The following is a 26251-nucleotide window of genomic DNA, read 5'->3' as shown; positions in this document are numbered from 1 at the left end:
ATGCAAATCAGTCTTGGCCCGGTGCCACAAGGGAACAGTCCTGCCCAAACTGTCAAGCCATGTGTTCCCTGGACCTGAAACAAGCCTACTGGGACCGGTTTTGGGCTATCAGCCCTCATCAGCCAGGCTAGCTTGAATCCAGTGACAAAGTGAGCAATATACACACGTCTGGGCATACCCTGCCAACTTAGGGCGAACAAAGCAAACACAAGGAGATGATGGACAAAGCGCTGAAACCTTTTAGACACTCACCCCCAGTCACAGATCTGGATTGAATCCATCTTCATTCTTTAGCTCACTTCGCATCCTCAGTTCAGACACAGCTATATGCAAATCAGTCTTGGCCCGGTGCCACAAGGGAACAGTCCTGCCCAAACTGTCAAGCCATGTGTTCCCTGGACCTGAAACAAGCATCCTGGAACCGGTTTTGGGCTAACCGCCCTCATCAGCCAGGCTATCTTGAATCCAGTGGCGAAGTGAGCAAGGGACCCACATCTGGGCATACACTGCCAACTTAGGGTAAACAAAGCAAACACAAGTAGATGATCGACGGAGCGCTGAAACGTTTTAGACACTCACCCCCAGTCACAGATCTGGGTTGAATCCATCATCATTCTTTAGCTCACTTCACCACCCCAGTTCAGACACAGCTAAATGCAAATCATTCTTGGCCCTGTGCCTCATGGGAATAGTCCAGCCCGAACTGCCAAGCCATGTCTTCACTGTACAGGAAAGAAGCATCCTTGGACCGGTTTCGGGCTAACAGCCCTCATCAGCCAGGCTAGCTTGAATCTAGTGGGAAAGTGAGCAAGGGACCCACATCTGAGCATACCCTGTCAACTTAGTGCGAACAAAGCAAACACAAGGAGATGATGGATTTAGTGCAGAAACCTTTCAGACACTCATCCCCAGTCACAGATATGGGTTGAATCCATCTTCATCCTTTAGCTCACTTCACCACCCCAGTTCAGACACAGCTATTTGCAAATCAGTCTTGGCCCTGTGCCTCATGGGAACAGTCCAGCCTGAGCTGCCACGCCATGTCTTCCCTGTATCGGAAACAAGAATCCTGGAACTGGTTTTGGGCTAACAGCCCTCATCAGCCAGGCTTTCTTGAATCCAGTGGCAAAGTGAGCAAGGGACCCATATCTGGGCATTCCCTGCTAACTTAGGGCAAACAAAGCAAACACAAGAAGATGATGGAAGGAGCGCTGAAACCTTTCAGACTCTGAACCCCAGTCACAGATATGGGTTGAATCCATCTTCATTCTTTAGCTCACTTTGCCACCCCACTTCAGACACAGCTATATGCAAATCAGCATTGGAGCTGTGCCTCCTGGGAACAGTCCAGCCCGAACTGCCAAGCCATGTCTTCCCTGGACCCGAAACAAGCATCCTGGGACCGGTTTCAGGCTAACAGCCCTCATCAGCAAGGATAGCTTGAATCCAGTCGCAAAGTGAGCAAGGGACCCACGTCTGGGCATACCCTGCCAACTTAGGGCGAACAAAGCAAACACAAGGAGATGATGGACGGAGTGCTGAAACCTTTCAGACACTCACCCCCAGTCACAGATCTGGGTTAAATCCATCATCATTCTTTAGCTCACTTCGCCACCCTAGTTCAGACACAGCTATTTGCAAATCAGTCTTGGCCCGGTGCCTTATGGGTACAGTCCAGCCTGAACTGCCAAGCCATGTCTTCCCTGGGCCAGATACAAGCATCCTGGGACTGGTTTCGGAATAACCACCCTCATCAGCCAGGCTATCTTGAATCCTGTGGCAAAGTGAGCAAGGGACCCACGTCTGGGCATGCCATGCCAACTTGGGGCAAACAAAGCAAACACAACGAGATGATGGACAGAGCGCTGAAACCTTTCAGACACTCACCCCCAGTCACAGATCTGGGTTAAATCCATCATCATTCTTTAGCTCACTTCGCCACCCTAGTTTAGACACAGCTATATGCTAATCAGTCTTGGCCCTGTGCCTCATGGGAACATTCCAGTCTGAACTGCCAAGCCGTGTCTTCCCTGAACAGGAAACAAGCATCCTTGGACTGGTTTTGGGCTAACAGCCCTCTTCAGCCAGGCTAGCTTGAATCCAGTGGCAAAGTGAGCAAGGGACCCACGTCTGGACATACCCTGCCAACTTAGGGTGAACAAAGCAAACACAAGGAGATGATGGACGGAGCGCTAAACCCTTTCAGACACTCACCCCCTAGTCACAGATCTGGGTCGAATCCATCATCATTCTTTAGCTCACTTCGCTACCCCACTTCAGACACAGCTATATGCAAATCAGTATTGGTGCTGTGCCTCCTGGGAACAGTCCAGCCAGAACTGCAAAGCCATGTCTTCCCTTGACCCGAAACAAGCACCCTGCGACCGGTTTCGGGCTAACAGCCCTCATCAGCCAGGGAGCTTGAATCCAGTCGCAAAGTGAGCAAGGGACCCACGTCTGGGCATACCCTGCCAACTTAGGGTGAACAAATCAAACACAAGGAGATGATGGACGGAGCGCTGAAACCTTTCAGACACTCACCCCCAGTCACAGATCTGGGTTGAATCCATCATCATTCTTTAGCTCACTTCGCCACCCTAGTTCAGAAACAGCTATATGCAAATCAGTCTTGGCCCTGTGCCTTATGGGTACAGTCCAGCCCGAACTGCCTATCCATGTCTTCCCTGGGCCAGATACAGGCATCCTGGGACTGGTTTCGGAATAACCGCCCTCATCACCCATGCTATCTTGTATCTAGTGGTGAAGTGAGCAAGGGACCCACGTCTGGGCATATCCTGCCAACTTAGGGCAACCAAAGCAAACACAAGGAGATGATTGACGGAGCGCTGAACCCTTTCAGACACTCACCCCCAGTCACAGATCTGGGATGAATCCATCATCATTCTTTAGCTCACTTCGCCACCCCAGTTCAGACACAGCTAAATGCAAATCATTCTTGGCCCTGTGCCTCATGGGAACAGTCCAGCCCGAACTGCCAAGCCATGTCTTCCCTGGACAGGAAACAAGCATCCTTGGGCCGGTTTCGGGCTAACAGCCCTCATCAACCAGGCTAGCTTGAATCCAGTGGGAAAGTAAGCAAGGGACCCACATCTGAGCATACCCTGTCAACTTAGGGCGAACAAAGCAAACACAAGGAGATGATGGATTGAGTGCTGAAACCTTTCAGACACTCATCCCTAGTCACAGATATGGGTTGAATCCATCATCATTCTTCAGCCCACTGCAACACCACAGTTCAGACACAGCTATATGCTAATCAGTCTTGGCCCTGTGCCTCATGGGAACAGTCCAGTCAGAACCGCCAAGCCGTGTCTTCCCTGGACAGGAAACAAGCATCCTTGGACTGGTTTCGGGCTAACAGCCCTCTTCAGCCAGGCTAGCTTGAATCCAGTGGCAAAGTGAGCAAGGGGCCCACGTCTGAACATACCCGGCTACATAGGGTGAACAATGCAATCACAAGGAGACGATGGACGGAGCACTGAACCCTTTCAGACACTCATCCCCAGTCACAGATCTGGGTTGAATCCATCCTCATTCTTTAGCTCACTTCGCCACGCCAGTTCAGAAACAGCTAAATGCAAATCATTCTTGGCCCTGTGCCTCATGGGAACAGTCCAGCCCGAAGTGCCAAGCCATGTCTTCCCTGGACCGGAAACAAGTATCCTGGGACCGGTTTTGGGCTAACAGCCCTCATCAGCCAGGCTAGCTTGAATCCAGTGGCAAAGTGAGCAAGGGACCCACGTCTATACAGTACTAATTATAAAAAGTGATGTCTTGAATAAAACAAAAGTAATTTAATTATATTTTAATAAAAAAGTATATTACTTTGTTAGAAATGGGATTTCTGGTTGGCTAGGGCTTGCGCCAAAGCCAGGCAGAAACCACCACTCTAAGTCAGGGCTGGGGAGTTACACGCCAAAGATAACCCCTGCTCACCCCCTTGGTAGCTTGGCACGAGCAGACAGGCTTATCCCGGAGGCAATGTGTAAAGCGTTTGCGCGCGCACACAGCAACAACACCCTAGGCCCACCACAAAAGAAACTCCACATAAGGTTATATATAAAACATAGCCTTTGTATTATGATAAACACATTAGATGGTAATCACATAATTTACACTGTGCCAACTGGCACTGGGCAGAATTTACAGGGGACTATTTACACAGGACAGGACCACATGGACCACTATCAGAATTAGCACAAATCACTAATTGTAGATGTAAAACATATACCAACTGTAACACCAATTATAACTGTAGAGCACAACCAGTACCTACTGGTAAAAGGTAAGTACACCCTACGCAATCCTAAACACCTTAGGCGTATATCACGCAGGGAACCATGAACTCACTAGCCCAGCCTATACTAGGAAAAACCATCTCCTACGCATAGACACAGTTAGAAATAAAAATAAGCATAAAGGCAATGCACATTAAATAAATGTAGAACAAATAAGGAATGTAGCGCATAACCAGTAACTACTGGTAAAAGTTAGGAGCACACTATGCAATCACAATCACATTAGGCATAGAACATATTAGACCTAAAACACAGGATGCAATCCCTTTGCGCAGGAATCACCTTCGGTACTAGCCTCAGGCCAACTGGCCTTCCATGGGGCCCAAATGCCCTATGTCCCACAGTCAGGGCGCTGCGCCTGCAGCAAAAGAAGAGTGCGCAAGAGTTTAGGCCTAAACGTGGCAGCTGCCCACTACTTGCTGTGCAGCTGTGCAGGCAGGAATGTCAAAAAGGAGGCCTGGGCTCTCAATGGCCCTTTAAACAAATATGCCCCATGTTGGAGCCACACGGGGCTCTGAAACAACTATTGCGCATCGATGGAGCCACCTAGGCTCTGTGAATCAATTATGGCCCCAAGCACTGTGGCCCTCAGGGGCCCCTAAACTATTGGGCCCTCAGGTGTTGGAGCGCGCTGGCTCTTGAAATCGATTTGACCCCCTTGGATGTTGCAGTTGCCCGCTACGGCGGCGCAACTGTAGGCCAGCAAAGTACTGACACGTTGGAGTCCCCTCCGGGACTCAGAAATAACAAAAGGACCCGTCAAGACGTTGCAGCAGCCCGCAACTGCGGCACCGCCGTGAAGCCCCCAAGCACGCTGGCACTGGCACTCACTGTGCCGCCAAAGCCCCACTCCGGGACTTCAAACCGAATGGCCCCCTCTGTTGCAGCTGTCCACTGTTAGGCGGGGCAGCTGGGACCATCAGCACCGACACTGTGCGCGTGACGGGGGAGTCCCGCTCTGGGACTCAGCAACAAAACAAAACTGTCCCAGCATCGCGGCTGCCCGCAACGGCGGTGCAGGCGAGAGCAGACCGAACGCCGGCACCACTCACCCGGACTCCTTCCGCGGGGTTCTCCCTCTGGCGACTCTTCCGGTCTCCGGTGGGGAACTCAGCGACACAGCAGCATGCATGAGGCGCTCCGAATCCTCCTCTTCACCCGGTCCTCCTCCTGGGGGCCGGGACTTCTCCAAGGAGGCGGATACAGCGGGGCTCTCACTGGTCACGGGAGCCCTGCTTTCCACACGCTACCTTCCGTCTCTTCATCACAGGAGCGCGGGGTAGGCTCCTGTCCGCTTCCTGTTTTAAGCCACGCCCACGTCTCCACCGAGGCTGCCTGGCTTCCTGGCCAAGCCCGGGTTGCGGCGGTGATTCTTTCTCGGCTCAGATGCGGGGTGGACAGCCGCGTTAATTACGGCGAAGTCGCGGGGTGGGCACCCGCGCTCAAACAAAGTAATTTAAATAAACGGGGTGGGCTCCCGCTTCCAACAAAATAATTAAATAAGCGGGGTAGGCTCCCGCGTAGTACACCGGCAATTGCGGGGTGGGCACCCGCTATCCTCAACAGCACAATCAGCGGGGTGGGCACCCGCGATCAGGGGCGGCTGGTGACATTTGAAAGTGGTAGGGCGTACTGCACTGTGGCGAGCGAGCATAGCTCGCGAGCCCGAACAACCTACGGGGGTTTGAGGGGGTTCTCCCCACTGAGAAAAGTTTGAAAAAAGAGTGGACAATGGTGCATTTTCAAGCAAATTTGAGGTCACAGAAACCCCTCTCGCAAAATTTGCAAATGTTCACTTTCACCTCGCCAATGTTAATACCAATGTCTGGCTGAACAAAGTGCTGCGCCTGACCTGCACAATGACACTGTCAGACCAGGCATCCTGTCTTCTGTGGTTTTACTGCCCCCATAATAAAAACATTTCAAGTGCTCAGTGACAAAGGCCTGCCAGAAATGCTCCATCTTCTACAGATGAGTGTCTCATAAAGTAATTAGAATAACTCCACCTTGTGACTAACATAACTGAACATGTTGGTATTGTTACTAATTGCAACCGAACCGCACTGTCCTGTGTTTTACACATATACGAGGCAGCGCGTGAATACTTTCAGCATAAAACTGAGTTAAAATATAATACATGTCCCCAAAGGAAGCAATAAAACGCTGTATAATTATTCCTGGGTGTCAAAAAGCAATGCGGAATGTGTAAGAAATGGGAGACCCGGCCACTGCTCACACGGAGAGATAATTCTGCTTCTGCAAGAGCCATGATTCACTGAGCCTGAGGTGCTTTTCAAAAACTGTTCTTCAGGAGAAGTTTCTTATTACGAAACGCAACAGACGGAATGCAACATTTTTCGAGTTCCAGCAAGTGTTGTACAGGTGTTCCATGACAGATAATATTTTTTTTCTATATTCATTCTGCATTTCATTTGTTAAAAAATAAATGTATTGATTGATTGCTGTAGTCTGAGTAAAGTGCTTGCCTCGTTGACTTAATGTAGTCAAGTATATGTTCCACAAGGAAAGACCATGTAACTGAAAACATCATAAAAAATTGATTACACACATTCTAAGAAAGCGCGCAAGCTTTAATTATTATGATTTTAATTGGACAAATCAACACGCATTTCTTTGAACCATGAAATGGTAAATTGATCAGCATGCGTTGTTGGGGTACAAGCATGCAAATGACCTTAAAAACAATATCAGCCTCCTTTAATTGATATGCTATGTTAATCAGAATATATTAAAGCTGTATACTCCCTTGAAGCAAATATCACCAGGGCGCGCTGACCTGAAATATTAAGAAAATCTAAAATTTGTTAACAGAGAAGTTGCCCTGGTAGGAACCTCTCTTTCCAGCTACCGTGCAGAACATTCAACAGGACACATTAAATAATACCAGGAAACCGTGAAGTGAATTGAATGAACGAAAAACAAGTCTCAGGTTAAAGGTGCAGGTGTACCAATAAAATGACACCTCGCACAAGTTAAATAGTTTTAACTGGTTTTGTGCAATGATACCACAGTCTGAAGTGAGTGCGCGTGCCCCTGGCATGTTGAAATGGGAGTGTCTGTAATCCGACACACAGCAATGAGAATGAATACATGCTGCGCTCTCGGTCAAATATTGCTACCCACATCCAGCGAGAAGTGAAATGCCTATGTTAGTGCCAACACATTCCCTATCAGAATAGTAATGGAAACTATCCAGTTATCAATACTGCATCTGCATGGCACACTTACATCTTCGCCCTAAACTCCGCCTACGGGAGTCCCGTGTTCTTTCAAATGTTGTACTTCGAAATGTCAATATTATATTCATATTTGGATATATCTTGCAGAACCCCAGGCAAAGTAGACATCAATTAAGGCCTGGCAGGGCAAAATCGAGCAGCAGAGACAGTGGCTTCTGTAGAGCCAAACACTTCTGGGGTTGAGCTGGAAATGGTTTAATTTGGGCCCATACACTTTGCAACTCGCAGGCTACGATTTTTAATATATTCGAGTGCACAGAATAAATGCATCTCGAGGCTACGATTTTAAAATAAATAAAATCTTAACATAATTTCCTCACATAAACTTACGCCTACACTTGAAGCTCATTTTCAGCATTTTTTTAAAACCACACGTGCTACTGGGAAAACTGCAACAGTCTGCTTTTAATTTTGTAGTGATTGGTGTTAAAGAAAATGCTATCTTAAAGGGGAAGTATAAGAGTAAACATCCCATCTAACAGCATACTTTCAAAAAGTCAAAGCTGCCTTTTCTCCCTAAAAAGCACATAGTTGTAAACTCTGTAAGCAAAGTTCCACAAATTTTAACCTCTGAATAGCGGCAGAGTTGTCCTGCAGCAAAATGGAGGGTCAATTGCTTATGGCCTCATCCCAGTCAGAGGGACTTTCATTAGTTATGTGCCAATTCCAACATTAATTTCTTTAATTTCTTCAAAAACTGTCCACCAAATGCCGAAAGAGTTATCATGGGGGGGGAGGGGAAGGGCTGCACTGGATTCAAAATTGGAGGAACTGCAGATGACAATTCACATTGAAAATACATTAAATACCCTGCAAGTCTATTTAAGAATTTTAAGAACTGTTGTCTTTATACTAACTGGTTAGTGAGCTTAGACCGGGTGGTTAGTAAGTAAACAGAAAGGGTGAGTATTTTGGCGATCATGAAGGGAAGAGTTCAAAACATGTTCAGAATACAGATAGTCGATAGCAGTACCACAATCCCATTCTCCCACTACATATACACTGCAAGCAACCAGAAATTAGATAAAGTGAGTTGGTCAGAATCACAGAATGCTGACCCGACGCCGAGACTCGAACGAACCCTGTTTCCCAGCTCCATCGCTGGCAGCTCTAGACATAGTGCCACATCCTCTTTTACTGTTGGGTAGGACGCTGGTGTTCTAGATTGTAATTGGATGTCTCATTAACAAAGATGCACCTGCTGTGTTGCATTCACATTTAATCCCAAATACTACTTATTGCATCTGCTACGAGAGCCCTCAACTGCCACCTGTTCATAATTTCGAAGGCAGGTGTGAGTGACTATTACACATTCACAACCTAATCATTTCCCTATGGCGCAAAAGAATAGCCAGCGGTGGCTTGCATGAGACTGACACTTGAGTTACACTCTTCAATTCTAATCTCAAAGCGAGGAACACCACCCAATGTTAAGCTGCGTAAAAAATGAAATATTTACGTAAATTACACAGAAAAATGTCACATGATATTCCGCTTTCCCCTTGCTTGCACCGGGGTGATTTGGGAAAATAATTTCACCCGTAGGTCATGCTTATTTAGTACACATAGCTTTCCATGAAGACCTGTGCGTGTTTGCACTACTCCTGCACTGTGCCCCCCTCACCCCCCACCCCCACTTTGCTTAGGTAACGTGGGGGTGTAGTGCTCCACCTTCAATAGCGATTTTCTCACTGCACTTGCATTAACTTTCCGCACAAAATATTATTTTCTTGTGAAAGTTGGCACAGGTACCCCAGCAAGTAGCAAATATAGTACACCCAGGGCCTGTGTATATTGTGGAGTACAAACGGCAGATCAGTATTTAGCGGATAAATTGTTAATGTGGACCCTGGAGAACGGTGATCTAAGCCTGGCTTCTGACCTCCATCAATACTGTGTGACTGGATCAACTGCTGAATGCTTAACTCCCTTTGTCACCACTGGCAGGGCCTAGAAACCGAGGAGTAGGTCCAATATTAATAGATATGTAAATATTTCGAACGAAGCATACAAACGTATTAAGAAATGGGAAAGTCCACCAAACTGTTCAGGTTTCCATTTCCAAACTGTGACCTGCAGCAATCTTGTGGACGCTAGCATCCAACGCTGCCTTCACTCTTGCACCACGTTTTGCTCTCTGCCACTGTGGTAAGATAGGCACAGGGAAGACACAACAAAAAGCCAAGGCTGCTGCTGAGAGTCCGAATGTCGACACGAGATCCTGGAGTTGATTTGAAGTTATGACTAGAGGGCCAGAAGGGAAATACACGGTTTATATGCGTTATATGGAGACAGGGATAACACCGTGTTTAAATGCCTTGAAAACACGCACAGACATGTGTTTGCTTTTGTTTCGCAAATTGGTTACGGCCAATTCCTTGAATCTCATGCACCAGGCAGTGACCGCTCTCAGTTCCTAGTAATACGTCATTAACGTTGCTGGCAGATACATGACATCATTAGTGAGATCTCAGCCTCCGAGTTTTCAGTTGTCACTGTATTGCTATAGAGCTTGGCAGAGAGGTTAACAAGGCAAAGCGTCATGCATTTGCAATCGTTGTATTAGGTTTCAAGAGTGTCTGTATTTTAGGGAAATGATCAATCGCGGCTCGCAATTCTGGGGGTGGGGTAACATAAAAAACAAAAACACGTACCTGATCCCGATTCCGCGCCGCCTCTGTCTGTGTCCAGTTACTCGGCCAGTCCGGACTAGGATTGCACGAACAGGTCTGGGCCGGTCTGGAGCAGGAACAACTTCAGACTGCGTGGCAAGTATCTCACTCGCAGTCGCAGCCAATCCAGATGCTGCATTAGCAGCGCCAGGATTCGCTAGGGCACGGATACTGCCGGCCCCTCGGGGGGCTGCGACGGCCTCTCGGGTTCTCCCCCTCCCTCCCTCCCTCACTTACTGAGTATGGTAGTGGGTGACAGTGAGTATGTATGGGCTGGTCACAGCCCAAACCTAAACATGCGCACTCGCCGCTGTCAGTGACAGTCTGTCACTCAAACTGTGTTGAGTGCTGCCGCAGACCCGCCCCACCCCTCCCCCTTCAGTGGATTGCCGCATGCGTGTCCCAGCAGTGCGAGAGTGAGAAGTTGTGCAATTGCTTCATTTGCTTCACTTGCACGAATTTAGGGGGCGATGTGGCTAGTGGGGCAACACCCCTGCGCCCCCATGGACGCACCGCCCCTGCCCACGATCACCAGCACAAATCAGCGGGGTGGGCTCCCGCTCGGAGGGCACAGAGGCAGGGGGGATCCCCACGCCGGGGATTCCCTCTCCAAAATGATCGCAGCTCTGTGCTGCAGCAAGAAGCAGAAGCGCTGCTCCTCCTGGACAGAAACCAGAGTGCTCCCCAGGCAATAAAGGTATAGCGCTTCCCAGGCGCTTGAGGGTAAGGTCCAGGAACAAAGTCCTTAGGAAGGCAGGTGGGGCAAAGGCTGGGCCCAGGGGCCAGCTCACAGGGCCCTCCTGGCAGGGAGGCAGTCCCCAGTGGCGGTCCTCCTGGCGCCCAGCAGCAGCAGGCCCCTCCAGTTAGGATCAGCAGAACATTTTACTTGGGGCCACAGCCCCTTTTTATGTACACCTTTCCTTTGTCTTAGGCTGCAGGGTTAAGGAAAAACCAGATGCAACTGGTTTTGGAGCACTCTGTTGTGCTCAGCCCCTCTCCCCATTCACTGGACAGGCTAGGGACATCAGTCGCACCACAGGGGGCGGAGCCAGCATTGTGTGGGGAAAGCCCAGCCCTATTCAGGTCCCAGGTGTACTCCTCTCTGCCATCAGCATGCAGATCTCTCCACCCACCACCGGGGCAGACCCATCCTGACTCCTGGAGCCAGGCACACCAGCCAATCACCAGCCAGACAGTCACTTCACATTCATTACACAGACATGCCAGCTTCTAGAAGTGGCACTTCTACACTAGACACAGTAACGCCGCACACATCATCGCGCAGCATTCAATCTCACGAGTTCGCACATACCAAACTCAACCCTGCACTCCCCATGCATCAGGAACTACCATGGACACATACATTCCCTATGCATTCCTATGGAAGGGCAGGTCAGTCTCACTAAATGTAACACAGAGCGCACGCACTTTCCACTGGGACACAGTGTAAAAGCACCTAGAAGCCTAAAACCACTTACACAACATAGGGAAAAAGCTAGGATAATTGCAAAAATTTTGGTGTGAACCTGGCAGAAGGGCCAAGTCCAACATACTTTAATTTACAAATTCAAAAAAGGTTTATTAAAATATCATATAATTATATTAAAAATATGTTCTAGTTTTAGATTTCTTAACATTAAATCATATCCATTTATATTCTTAACTATGTTAAATCATGTAACTTTATTTTCAATGGGCTTTTATTATATGTCCTACTGCTATTATTTTCTTTGGAAGGATGTAGCAGTACCTGTGGTTTGGGAATAAGTGGTGCTGGACTTACTCCGGATATGAAACTGTGTCATTTACTAATGTATTTGGACTATTTTTGGATGTAGCAGTTTGTAAATAGCAATCTACTTACTCTTGTGGGTGGGTGTATGTATCTCCCTAACCTCTCCCTTGTCCTCCCTAAATCATTTCTTACTCCTCCCTAAATGCCTTTGATTTAGTGGTAAGTTTGGCCCCTTTTCCAGCCACTCCCTCCTATATTTACTACTAAGTATTAAACTTAAATGTACGAGGACCTCCTCATAAAAATGATAGCATCACATGCTCATATATAGCATCATAGTCATATGTAATACATCATGGACCAATGTGTCATCATGATGGTCAAGAAAAAGCATAATTTCAACAGGGTTAGGGGTCACATGGCTATATTAGTTCTGAGGTACATTTAGTGTCCTATTGCTCTTCTCAAGCGTACATGAGCATGCAGGTTTTATATGCCTATGTACAACATCATATGCCTCTGCGCTCTAATCATATGCAAGAAAACTTCATATACAAAGAACTTATGCATATACCTGTTCCAGCCTCAAATGTTCATCCACTGCCTGTAGTGACTTAGCCACCATATATCCTAAGACCTATTTTTACATCAAGATCCCATACTAGGAGTAGAACAGACTTGTGTGCATGGATACAACATCTTACATCCATTTTCTCTCTCATATACCCATGTAGCTCAATCCTGGGCTAGAAAATCTTAGGGGCTGATTCACAGAACTAATCTGAGACAAAATCCCAAACTTACTACTTTTGGTATTCACGGAAGGCATTTAGTAGTAGTAAAGTTAGGACTACTAACTTTACTACTACTAAATTGAGTCAAAATCCTAAAACTTACTACTTTTGGTATTCGCAGAAGGCATTTAGTAGTAGTAAAGTTAGGACTACTAACTTTACTACTACTAACTTGAGACAAAATTATAAACTTGCTATTTTTTGTATTCACAGAAGGCATTTAGAAGTAGGAAAGTTAGTACTACTAGTAAGTGCCTTCCGTGAATACCAAAAGTAGTAGGTTTCACATTTTGTCTCAAGTTAGTAGTAGTAAAGTTAGTAGTCCTAACTTTACTACTACTAAATGCCTTTTGTGAATACCAAAAGTAGTACGTTTAGGATTTTGTCTCAGATTAGTCCTGTGAATCGGCCCCTTAGTATATACAACGGTATTTCCTTTGATTTGTGTGTCAGTTTATTTGTTTATACATTTCCCACATACCACTGAGTAATGCTTCAACCCAAAGCTGACACTCTAGCCCCTGAGACTCCGCAGGGACTGTTGAATGCTTGACACGATGTAACTTATGCAACGTAGAGATGTGTAACAAAGTTTGAAGCAAAATATGTTTGCCCTGTCCCTGTTTACATATGGAGGTAACACAATGTTCTATCTTTTATGTTGAATAATAATTCTTATTTTGGAAGCAGGATAACTGGGCGATACTTCATATTATACAGTTTTAAGTACACGGAACCACGTTATGGACACTGCCTTCCCTTAATTTGTGGCATATGCTATCTATTTGATAATTTAATCGCATTTCTCAGCGCCAATCTCAATTTTATATATCATGTTTTAACTGTCATGGTGCGATTACATTGGTATTTGTCTCAAAGATTCCCATTTTTAGATTATATTTTGGTTCTATATTTTGAACTATCATTCCACGCAGAAAGGCCCTAAAGATGTGTTTGTTAAATGATTGGTTAGTTAAAAACAAGTCATCATTGAAAAATAATCCTTAGCTTGTAATCGCAGTAGCTTGAAAGAGAAGGACAGTTCATATTAGTTCACTTTCCTAACAGTGGACACGAATCAGAGTTTCTTCTATTTGGCTTGCACATGTAATCAAAACTTGGACAAACCATTGTTGCTGGTTTTTGGCCTTCTAACAACACTTCCAAGACATACACACAAGATAGATGAGGGACAGGAGGTCCTGCATGAAGCTGCATGCCAGCATCACCACAGCAGGTAACCTGCCTCCTCCAACCTTCCCACCACTCAGAAGATTACCTTTGCTTATTCATGGCAGCAGAGCATGACTATGGAAGGCAGCAGAGTGAGTATAATCAAGGGCATTCAAGACAGTAGGTGGGTGGCCTCAGCAGATGCTCTTTGTGGTTAAGGCCTAGAGTGTGCTTTAACATTTGGCACTCAGAGCAAAAGATTTCAATGAGAGATTGACTCTTCCAGATCATGAGAAATTATTCTGATGGATGATATTGGGTTCAGCCCCTAGCTGACAATGCTGGCAGAGGCCCTGACTGGAATTGTGAGGTCTCCATCACTATTGGCAATCACACCTTCCAATAAGGGCAACCTGTATGTCTGAATGTCCATATTCAGAATGTTTTGTCCTGCAACATCTTTTCTCAATCCTTTGGGTTCAGAAAAGAGGGGTGCTAGGATGTAGACAGCTTGCTGAGGTGAAAACTTAGGTGACGTCTTTCTCATCCCTACTCTGAAAAGCTAGACTGCGTACAGATCATGACATGATGATATCACTTCAAAACTAATGAGATTTTAGGAAGTCATATTTTATTATACCTTCACCCATTAATATCAAGATAAGACCAAGGAACTAAAGAGACTGCATAGAGACTTAACACAATTAACTCCCATTGAGGACTGCCTGTTCCTTGCTGAAACCTTATAATTGAAATTTGATATCAGCTAAATTAGATACAACAAAACAAATTCCTTATGGATTGAACCAGTTCTCATGCAAAGTACCCATAGAGACTAGTTAGCACCATGTAAAAATGCATACAAAATAAGTAAATGTGCAAATATCATCCCCATGGCATGACCCATTTGATAGCTAGTATGATGTATGCAATACCCGCAATGGATTGTACTAATGGATATCAAGAACAGAAATATTGTGATACCTTAAAATTGTGGACAAAATATAACGAAACAAAATAGCAATAAGTAAGTGCATATGGAGGAAGTATAGATGTACTATTCTTAACTCCGCATCTATGTACCTTCAAGATATATATATATCGTCAAGGTACAGATATATGGAGTTAGACATACATAACCTATGCATACTTACCTTGCAATATTTTGCCCCTTGATATTTTGCCTACAATGCTAAGGGCCCACAATGTATCCCACTCAATATTCAGGGTGGATATATCTATAATGTATGTTCAAACATTAGAAAGATTCTACCCTAGATGCCGTGACTTGTGCAAAACATTGTTTTACACAAATGGATGTTCTCTTTCAACAAACCTTATACTGAGGTTTGACTAGACGTGACAATAATCACAAATAAATAATAGATGCAAGTTAGAAAGAGTGCCACATACTGCTGAAGTTGTGTAATAACTTGCAATATTATCCAGACTAATATTCATATCAATATTGTGAATATAAAGAATTATACATTTAATTTTACATTCCAATATACTTTTCTTTCATAAACAGGTTGTATGCTGTTGGTGGAAGGGATGGAAGTTCTTGTTTGAGCTCCATGGAATATTATGATCCACACACAAATAAATGGAACTTTTGTGCCCCAATGTGCAAGAGAAGAGGAGGGGTTGGAGTTGCCACTTGTGATGGTTTTCTTTATGCCATAGGAGGACATGATGCTCCTGCATCCAATCATTGTTCCAGACTCTTGGACTATGTGGAAAGGTAAAATATATGCTAACATCTGGTGAAATTGCACATTGTGTTGTCTAACTAAACTTGATATGTACCTCTGCCTGTTAGAAATCACATACATTATTGCATTTATTTGAAAGAGTGGTGTTCTTTGCTCGAGATTCTAACATACACCGAATATTCTTAAGTCTGGTTTATGGTAATTTCTTGTTTTTGTAGACCACAAAATATTTCCCTATAGCTAGGCATACAATAGTAATATTAATTCCCACTTTTTCATTTGCTACAATTTTCCCCACATTATAAAAGGCTTTTTCCTTGACATAGAGGGTGCTGGTTGTTATCCTAAAGGAGGATTCATTTTTGGAACCTTCCACATTTGCATATTCACTATACAAATGAAGGCACTTGTGCTTCTTTCTATTTTTGATCATGTACCAATGGATAAATAGATTCTACAAGGACCACAGAGTGTAGACTACCCTCTGTGTGCTTTAAACTAAAAGAGGGTTCCAGAAGTGTTTACGACTCAGAAGCATGTTCCTTACTGTCAGATATTACTTGGCACAGTCTTAGCTATACTCGGCAAACATATGGCACAGGCCCTGACCTTTAACCAATCTCTCCTTCTGGTTTCTGTGCTCCCATGGCCCAAGTTCCCACAATCTTAGCCAGTTCCAGCAACCTAATTTTAAGGGTGTTGCCCTGCGTTATATACTGTATAGACCCCCACCCCAAATGTGCTGGGCATGACATTCAACAATTCCCTGTTCGTTTGAGCAAAGGTTGTCATGTAGCCATAGCCTTAATCTGAAAGAATACTGGGCATGGAAGTGGCTAGCAAGCACTGGGCGCAGGTCATGACCTTCAGCACACTTTGCTTCCAGTACTCCTTCCTCCAAATATTTGGCTTTGTCCGTGCTGTGTATATCTGGTCTAATTGCAATCACACCCAAAACTGCCTTGCCTGTTTTCAGCAAGCTCTGGGCACACTGCACTTTCTTTAGTCATGCACTGTGCTTGTTCTCCCCAGCTCCAGAGTCCACTAGACATGTATTCACATTGAATTAATGGTACATGCCTTGACATTTAGCCATGCTTGTTATCCCATGTATCCTCATGGGCCTCACGGCATGTCCTATTCCTTGACGTAAGTTCTAAGAGAATAGAACACAACCTTCATTAACTATGAAACTGGAAAGACCTACAACAGTTCAGAGAGTGTGTAGTACAAAAATGGATTCTTAAATGAGGTTTATACATATATATTTAATTGTATAATTGATCATTTATGTACCACACAACAGAAAATGCAACTGTCTTATATCTTACTCATGGCAGCCTTGTCAAAGCATTTCTTCTAAACCATGTTGATTCTAAATGTGTGAATGTCAAATGATACCATTCAATGCAGTGATGTAATGTACTTCATTTAATTTTTTTTTTAAATTCTTATTCTGTTCACATTCAGAGATCATTGCCATAGGTCCTTGTAGAGTCTGCGTATGCTTAAAGACCCATCAGTAGCATTTTTTAACAGCCTGTAGTTCTGCACCATTGTTACGTCTGACTCTACAGAGGCATTGCCACTTCCTATAACTGGACATTCATGTGCAATGAGAAAAAAGCAATACTTTAGGTCAATAATTGAGGTAATCTAGGTTTGATCACCTTTTACTTTTGTTGCAATATACTTTGCCCTAGATTACATGGGGAGGACAGATCCTTCCAGAACTCTGTGGCCCACGCACATGGTTAGGGATCTTAGCCATTATGCCTCCATGTTTTTAAAAATATTTTCTCACAAAGCAGCAGTGCAATTCTCAACTGTTTTGAAGTCACACAAATGTTAAAAGTGATTCATGCATTTGCTCCCTTTAGTCAGAAACTCAGTATTTCTAAGGCAATATTTCATTAATCTGGAGTATGAGCAATCTATCCTGTGGTTGCTTTGATCCCATTCAATTCCCACTTGGCTGTGATGCAGATGTTTCTTCACTAAGCATGTGATGTCTGTCAAACAGGCAAAGATGACTACCGACTCATGAATCTTGCTTTTCTCGTTTTTCTGGGACACTTAGCATAAGATTTGACTCTTAATGAATACTGCAGATATCTAGTAACCTTTAATTTGAAAGTATTTTTAAAATGGCAAATGTGTATTTGCATGATGTCACAAACATTTCCCAATATGCAGGGCAGATTGAAACCACAGGGCCATATTTACGAAGATGTGATGCAGTGCAACGCAGCAAGACATCTTACTGCACTGCACTTCATCACATAGAGAGGGCAGGAATGTGCCACATCTACTAAGATATGGTGCATTTCTGTCTCCTCTTGTGATGGCACACACAGTGCAGCCTATTGTCACCGCAGGTACCTTTGCACCATGGTGTAAGGGTGCTTGTTTTGACTTTCCTGCACAAAAAACACCTTTAGACAGTGTTTTTTCTCATCTCTATATATGTGTTGCAGAAGGAAGCACACACAGAAATAGGAAAAAATACCAAAAATAAAGGTATTTCTCCTCATTGTGCCTACCCTGGAAAGGAGCATCTTTTTGATGCGTTCCCAGTTTTACTAATAGTAGTACATCTGGGAATGCACCAAAACCCTTGGATGGATGTGTGGGAACATTCCCGCTCCTCGCATGGAATGCCTTCCCGGGGCAGAGAAACTCTAGGCAGTGACATGCGTGGCATTTCGTTACTTTAGATTTATTATGTTACACAGAGCCATGCAAGGTGGCTCTGTGTGGCATCGTAAATCTCACTTAAGGCTTTCATTGCCTTTGTGTCACATTGCATCCTATGCGGCTACAAGGCCACGTAAGATGGAACAGGAACAAAAAACCCCTAGCTTTAGCTCATGCAAGGAGCCCTACTTATCCACATTCAGCTACAACAAGCTCAGGCACCAGCGACCACCATACAGCAATAATTACTTTGAACTCTTCAATAGAGCATGCTGAACGGCTACCATGAATCTGAAACAATGCAAACCTGCTGTCCTTAATGAATATTAAACATTTTTAAAAGTCTCAAACCAGCCAAGAGTGTTGGAAATTAAAATAATTGCTTCAAACTACAACTGGGGTCCATTCATTACAACTATAAACAGAAGTAATAAAAGTTCTGCAGGACAGAATGACTTCTGGCAACATTAAACTAGGAGCCATCAAGTCTTTCCTACCAAATGACAAAGATTGTTCACTTCGAAATTGAAACAAAATTGAAACGATTAAAATAAAAAATTCGAAACTAATGCACCAATCTAACAAAAAGGACACTATCTCACCCTTTGAAAATTTAGAGAAAATCTGGTAAGAGAAAAGAAGTACTCTGAAATTATATTTCAAATTCTATTAAAAAAATTCACATCAAAATATTAAAGGAAAGTCTGGAACTTTATTGACAGACTGGATAACTGCCATTAATTAACAGACTCGATAACTGTCATCACATCAAAACCAAAAATGATGCTAGTCCTGAATGTATGGGAACCACACATTTTACAGTTGTATTCTGGGGAGAACTTAAGGAATTTTGCGCCACTTACCACACAGGAAGCATGCACCAACTACAATAGAGAGCTAATTAACATACAAAGCACAACATTTGCTTTAAAGTAGAGTAGATCAGGCAGTGCTCTGGGGCCCATTGGAATACCATGCTCACTACTAAAAACTGACTTGAATTTCTGGACAAACTGGTTAAGAGCTTTTTATAGAGAATCATTCCAATTATATTCTGCTATAAATTCTTGGCAAGGTTCCGTTTTCTGTCTCCTCTTCAAAAAAGGCAACCGCTCAGATCCAACTTACCGTCTTATAGCACTATTAAATGCAGGTAAAGCATGTGCAAGAATTTCATAACAAAGAATTAGAAGCAGGGATAGAGGGAAACAAATCATCCTGTCATGTTAAACAGGATTCAACTCAGCATGTAACACAAAAGACAATATTGTGACAATATCGTTCTTGGCACAGCAGGCAATAACTAAGAAAACCAGTCCCCCTTTTTGGATGCCTTATTGACTACTCAGCAGCCTTCAATGAATATGACATGTTACAACGCGTACTAATACCACACGTGTCATTACTACGCAGGTATTACTACGCGTTGTCATTTACCACAACCTACCATTACATCGCATACTTCTACCAAGGATATGCCTTTACAACGCATGCCATTACAACGCAAAGGCATGCATGGTAAAGGTATGCTCTTGGTAAAAGTATCTAAGGTAAGTTACACTACCATGCTCTACCCTAAACCCTAATTAAGTATCCTTGCACGACCCTCCTCTGACCCCCAGTCCTCTCCCTACCCTAAAACACTAGCCTGCACGACCCCCCGACCCTACCCTGAAAACGAAAGCGTGAGTAACACTCAAAGCGTGTGTTGATGTGGGGTGAAAACATACTATCAGTGTGTGAATCCAAAAAGAAAACAAGAACGTCAATAATAAGCTAATTATTTGAAGGAGGGGGAAAAAAGCAATCCATAGTCCTTGTACCTGATGGAGGCGATCTTGGGGGCATATCAACAAGGGCTTTATCTCTGCTTTTTTGGCTTTAAAAGCCAAAAAAGGAGAGATAAAACTAGCGCCCTATCAACAACAGGGTGCTTACATGCAAATTTGCATGTTAGCACCCTTTTACTCTACGCTTCCCCTTGCATCTCTAATGAGATGCAAAGGGGGCGTTCCAGAGTAAAATAATAGGAGAAATGTCGCTAAGCGACATTTCTCCTATTATCAAGAATGTCGCTAACCCTGTTAGAGACAAAAAAAGCAGCGCTAACCGCGGTTAACGCTGCTTTTTTACGTCTGCTAATTTTCAGACTTAGCCATGATATCCTATGGAAGGAGGATATCATGGCTAAGTTTCCCTGTCCCTATCAACAAGGTAACGTGTGATTATCGCTGGGTTTCCAGCGATAATCTCACGTTAGCCTGTTAGCGTGTACATTTTTATCGCTATTGAGATAAGCGTTGCTAATAGCACGCTATCTCAGCGATAAAAATTCACGCTAGCCGGCGATAATTATCCTCACGCTAAGAGCGCTGAGCGATAATTATCGCCGGTTGTTGTTGATATGCCCCAAAGTTCTTACATTTCCCGTATATAGGAACAGTTACCGATCAGACTGGCCCTGAAAGCTGTGGTCAGACTTGTTAGAGGAAGATACCTTGTAGTTGACAAACAATAGATTGTCATCTCTAATCATTGAATCCTACAACTCGCTGAACACCCAAACTCCTGTACAAATCAGCCTGGCTGAAAATACTGTGCATGAGATTCATGCGGCTTCCAACAAAAGAATTCGGATCATCATGGGCTTAAGAAACATACACAAATTTAGGGTGCAGGTTTTGTGATTATAAACGTGAGTTGTTCATCCACCTTCTGTGCTGCTGCCAGGAGGTTCAGAAAGAGAATAGACCATTTACACAATTTAGGACATGCTCAGTAACAAACTGACAATCAGCAATGAGACAGTAAGACATTGCCTGGACACAAAGAACCTATCTGAACATTGGTGTTGATGTACGAAATACTTACAAATCATTAAAAAAAACGTTCTCAATATTTGTACAATTTTGTACCATTCAAAATGTTTCTATAACTATTTGCCAGTTTTTAGAATCACTTAGTCAACTTGACTACGACGTTTTTTGCACAATATTTTAAATGTTTACCAGTTTCTTTAATGAAGTTAATTAATCAAATACAATAAAATTGAAATACTTACTCCCGTGCATTTTTTGATTGGCATCTTCAAGTAAAGCACTATCACAGAACTCTCGACTACAGCCAGTCAGTCAGTCAGTCAAAATTACTTTATTCGGCTCATATCAAGAACCATAAAAGTGCAAAACATCACAATAAATACAATAAATAACATTTAAAATAAGCATGTACACATGATTTTAAAACACTACATTAAAATAAGACTAGGTCGAGTTTAATCACAATTCACAGTTAATTTTAAACAACACTATGTCCACTTGATTTTTTTCCTTAATCTCATCGCGATAGCCAAAAAATTTGCTATATTAAAAATCTCCCAAGTAGTACCTAGCAGCTGGAGATACAAAAGAGCAGGTTTGACTTGTCTGAATCCTTTGTTCTTAATGAGAGGGATGATGATTTTTTTGCGGAGAGGGGACAAATGTTTACAAAAGAAAATAAAGTGGACAGTATCCTTGAGGGAGAATCTGTCGCAAGAACAGATCTCCAGGTCCCTATCCTTCATCCAACCAGCAGAATCAGTGAGCAAAAGATGGTATTTGTTCAGTCTAAACCTTGTCAATAAAAAGCGATGATTCATGTTATTCACTATGGTCAAGTAGGGTTCAATGCTGCCTGTAGTTATTAATAACTGATGGGCCTTTACTGTAGGTTTTGTTAGCTCCTTTTCTTCTCTTGCTAAAGTAGTTCTAAGCTTGTGTGTATCTTTTACCCATTTAAAGTCTCCCTTTGATAAATTATTGGGATTATCGAATATGTCTGGGCGACCTATTTCGTCACTTAGGTTCTTAACATAGCGCAGCCACGGAATAGCCTTTCCGAACTCGAGCGATAAGCAATCTATTATAATTTCACGATTTAGCTCAAGTTCCGGATTTTGCCAGATTGATAACCATTTTAATAGGGGGGCTAATGCTATCCGGTCAGTTAAATAACCAACCCCATATTCTTGATGTACAATATAACCAGAGGTTGCCTGGGGAAGTGATAGAATGGTTTTTAGGAACTTGTCCTCTACCACCTGAAGTTCCTTCACATTTTTAAATCCCCACAGGTCCGCACCATACGTAGCTATAGAGATACATTTAGCTGCATAAATGTTCAATATAGCTTGCATGGGTTTCACCCCCAGTTTGCGAGCAAAGTCCAACACGCCTATGATAGATCTGGCAAAGGCATTTCATTTTGCAGCTAATTGAGGGACCCAGGATGACTTATCATCAAAAATAACCCCCAAATATGGGAAACTGGTGATTCTAGATAAGACATGGCCCTCACAAAGCATAGTCTTAGTTTTCTTGGGTTTACAACCTACAGTCATAACATGAGATTTGGCGAAATTCACGCTTAAATCAAGTCTTTTCATAAAATCAGCAAATGTGTCTAAAAGACTTTGAAGCCCTACTGCTGTACGCGCTAACAGTGCAGCATCGTCTGCATATAATAATGCTGGAATTTGGTACTTCCCTGCCCTAGGAATATCCTTACAAGACTCTGTTAAGGCAGTGGCTAGGTCGTTAATATAAAGTGTAAAAAGCAGGGGGGCTAAGATACAGCCCTGCCTGACCATTAGAGATTCCAATCTTGCCAGTGCAGTTACCCAATCGGTCGAATCTAACAGTGGCAGAGAGATCTCTATGAAGATCTGCTAAGAAATAGACAAGGTTTTCATCTACTCCCTGCTTGAGGAGGAGTTCCCACAGTTTCGACCGGTTCACTCGGTCAAAGGCCGAGGATAAGTCCATAAAGGCCAGGTATAACATCCCTTTCTTAGCTATAGTGTATTTACCTATTAAAAGGTAAAGGTTCAAGCTTTGGTCTATGGTGCCACGGCCCTTACGGAACCCATATTGTAGGCACGAAAGGGTGTTGGTATCCTCCAACCATTCTGTTAATTTACCCAAGACTACTCGCCCCAGGACTTTTACTGCGGAATCAATGAGTGAGATAGGGCGGTAGCAACTAGGGTCCCCTCTATTACCCTTTTTAAAAATAGGTATGATCACGGACTCGGACCAAGTGTCCGGAATGCCTGCGACACAGACCCTGTTAAAAATATTCGTTAAAACTGTGGACCAAGTCTCAATATCTGATTTAAAAAGGTCCGATGGGACGCCATCGGGTCCTGGAGCCTTGTTGCTCGTCATCTTGCCGATGACCTCAGCCACCTCGCCCTTGGTTACGAATAAAGTATATTGTTTTACAGTGGGAAGAGGGGGATTCAATCCACCATTCATACCCACTTCGTAGACTGACTTGAAGTGAGAGTACCACTGGTGTACCCCGATGCCGCAATCTAATTGATTATTACAGGGATCATGAAAGAAAGGTTTATTGACGACAGACCAGAACTTTGCACTGTTGCGAAGGACGTCAACGGAAGAAAGTTCTTCCCACGCGTCCTCCCGGATCTCCTTTTTCCTGGTTGCCAGGGTTTTAGTATATTCTTTCCTGAGTTGGGCTATGTTAGACCGATTCAAAGGGTTACTGCTCAAGGCCGCCCTCAGCTTTCTGTTGGCCAATGAACAGTTTTTGTCAAACCAACCTAACTCTGCCTTGTCCATTGTTTTAACTGGACACCGAAGATCAGCTGAGATCTGGGAGCAGATTACGGAATATGCCCCTAGTACTTCCACGTTCCCTGCTTCTAGGTCAAGGCACATGGTCAACTCAGGGCCAACCTTCTTTTTCAAATTGGCAAAAAAATCATCAGGAATAACTTTGTTCCATCTAATCCTGCGATCCTGATCTGTGGGGCGAATGTGAGATTTGTCCGTTCTATCAGCGGCCGTAACAGGTTGTGAAAAGAGATCAGACAAAATGAGGACCACAGGATTATGGTCACTGAAAAATGTCCAGGCTGCTGAATATTCCATGGTCCTGTTCCTCAATACTGAACTGATGAAAATATAGTCAATCACAGAGTATTTCCCGTTCCCTTTGAATGTTGGGGTATTCTCATCCACCATGGCGGGGAGTAGCAAACCATGGTCAGCAAGAATTATTTCCAAAAGAGCACCCTGAGATGAGTGCTCAAAATGGGCCTCCCGTGATTCTATTGGGCCTAAGGGATCCGCCAAAGGACATTTCTCTGGACATCTATGGATATTAAAATCGCCCATGATAATAATAGGACAAGTTATCTCAGTTTCCTCCCTAAATTTAACCAAAAAACAATGTAATGCGGTGAGATGATCAACCGTGGTATCTCTGTGATAAGAATTATAAAAATTAACAATTAAAAAATTACTGCCCCCGTTGAGGGAGATTTGAACTGCCAAACAGTTACATGAGCCTGTGTCAAGTTGAGTCAGCGAGCCAGAGATGCTAGCTGAGATCAAGGTAACCAACCCCCCCTTAGCCCTCCCCATATTAGACGGTACAGCAGACGCAAAGAAGCTTTTATATCCATCTATACACAGGGTGTTATCCGTATCCCAAGTCTCTTGGAGACAGATTACTTCGCCTGAGCAGATAAGATCTCTCCAGGCTGGGTCATCTGTCTTATTTCTCAGCCCAGCTATGTTCCAGGAAACCAATTTAGTTAAAGGACCCGTGGGTCCGTGATTAGGGCCATTGACAATCAATGGTACCATATCTGGGACTGCAGGCTGAGTTTCAGGCACTATAGTTAATTCTTGCAGCCCTAGTCACTCATTGTCATCCAAGGTGGCTAGAGCAGAGTATCTATTAGAGATAGGGACAACATAATCAAGGGGGGCACAACTCTTTGGGAAGTTATTGGTCATCCTTAAGTCAAAAGCTGGGGGATAGAAAAAACCCAAAGGGAGGACATTAACATAATCATAATGAATTCTAGCAGAACCTGCCTGCCTCAGAATGTCCTCAACCAACCTGGGAGATCTAAAACTTATGACAATGCAGTCACCATCTAAACACTTGTTAATCTTACCCACCCAAGGTACTCGTCTTATCATCAGAAAATTACTATGTAAATGTTGCCCCAAAACAGTTTTATTCGATAGTTAGTGGAGGGCTTTGTTTTTTAATGAAGAGTAGTGTTCCCTATTCCCATCCACAAGCTTTGGGACATTGGCTAAAATGATAGAATAGGGGCAGGCCTCTGGAGGTAAATGTAGTGTCGAGTCCCTCCCTAGGGGCCGATCCGGAGAAGAGATCCTCCCCCTTGGGTTCTGCTTATGTGTTTCCCTACCCTGAGCTATTTGTGCAGCAATTGGAGGTCGGGATATGGTAGTAGAACCTATAGCTGGGGTAGTGCAGGGAAATGTTGGTTGCTGATGTATAGTGATCATAGAATCCAGCATATTATCAACTGTAGTTGTACACGCAATTAGAGAATCAACTACCGCGGAGCTTGGCTCAACGTTTAAAACCTTAGTTTGAAGGTGTAACTCGATTTTAGTGATGCGATCCTCTATTCGTTTCAATGTAGCCATTAGCGGTACAGTCAGTAACTTAAGACGGGCATCGATGATTGTCGCTATTTCTAGCCCTATACTTTTATTGCTAATATCGGGGCCCTGAGTTGTACAGTTATTAATTTCCCCACACGTTGACTCACCAGCTAGATGGGGAACACTAAGATTAACCTGAGGCAACCCCTGAGCGAGATTGCTCTTTCTGGGGATTTTTGCCTGTTTCCGTGCTCCCAAGGAGTTATTTGCCTTTCTTTTACCTGCCATGGTTTTGCCCCCATTAGATGGCTGATTTGAAATGCCTCTTGATTGTCTTGTTCTGACAGCCACGGGAGAGGGGGCAGGACTCAAATTGGGTAACAAGGCAGGTGTAACTATAGAAGTCTCCACGGTTTCTGACCCATTTTGGGACATACAAGAGTTGGCATC

General features: G+C 43.9%; 1 protein-coding gene across 1 annotated transcript in view; it reads left to right on the top strand.

The window, feature by feature from the left end:
* Positions 1 to 26251, top strand: part of LOC146802433 (kelch-like protein 1) — a 771680-nt gene that overhangs the window by 615254 nt on the left and 130175 nt on the right. The window contains exon 9 of the mRNA XM_085623756.1: positions 15485 to 15697. Coding sequence (XP_085479882.1) covers positions 15485 to 15697 — 213 coding nt within the window. The remainder of the gene's footprint in view (positions 1 to 15484; positions 15698 to 26251) is intronic.

This window comes from Triturus cristatus, chromosome 8 (genome assembly GCF_964204655.1).
Source record: "Triturus cristatus chromosome 8, aTriCri1.1, whole genome shotgun sequence".
NCBI lineage: Eukaryota > Metazoa > Chordata > Amphibia > Caudata > Salamandridae > Triturus > Triturus cristatus.
The sequence above is the reverse complement of the archived record's forward strand: the minus strand, read 5'-3'. Positions and strand labels throughout refer to the sequence as shown.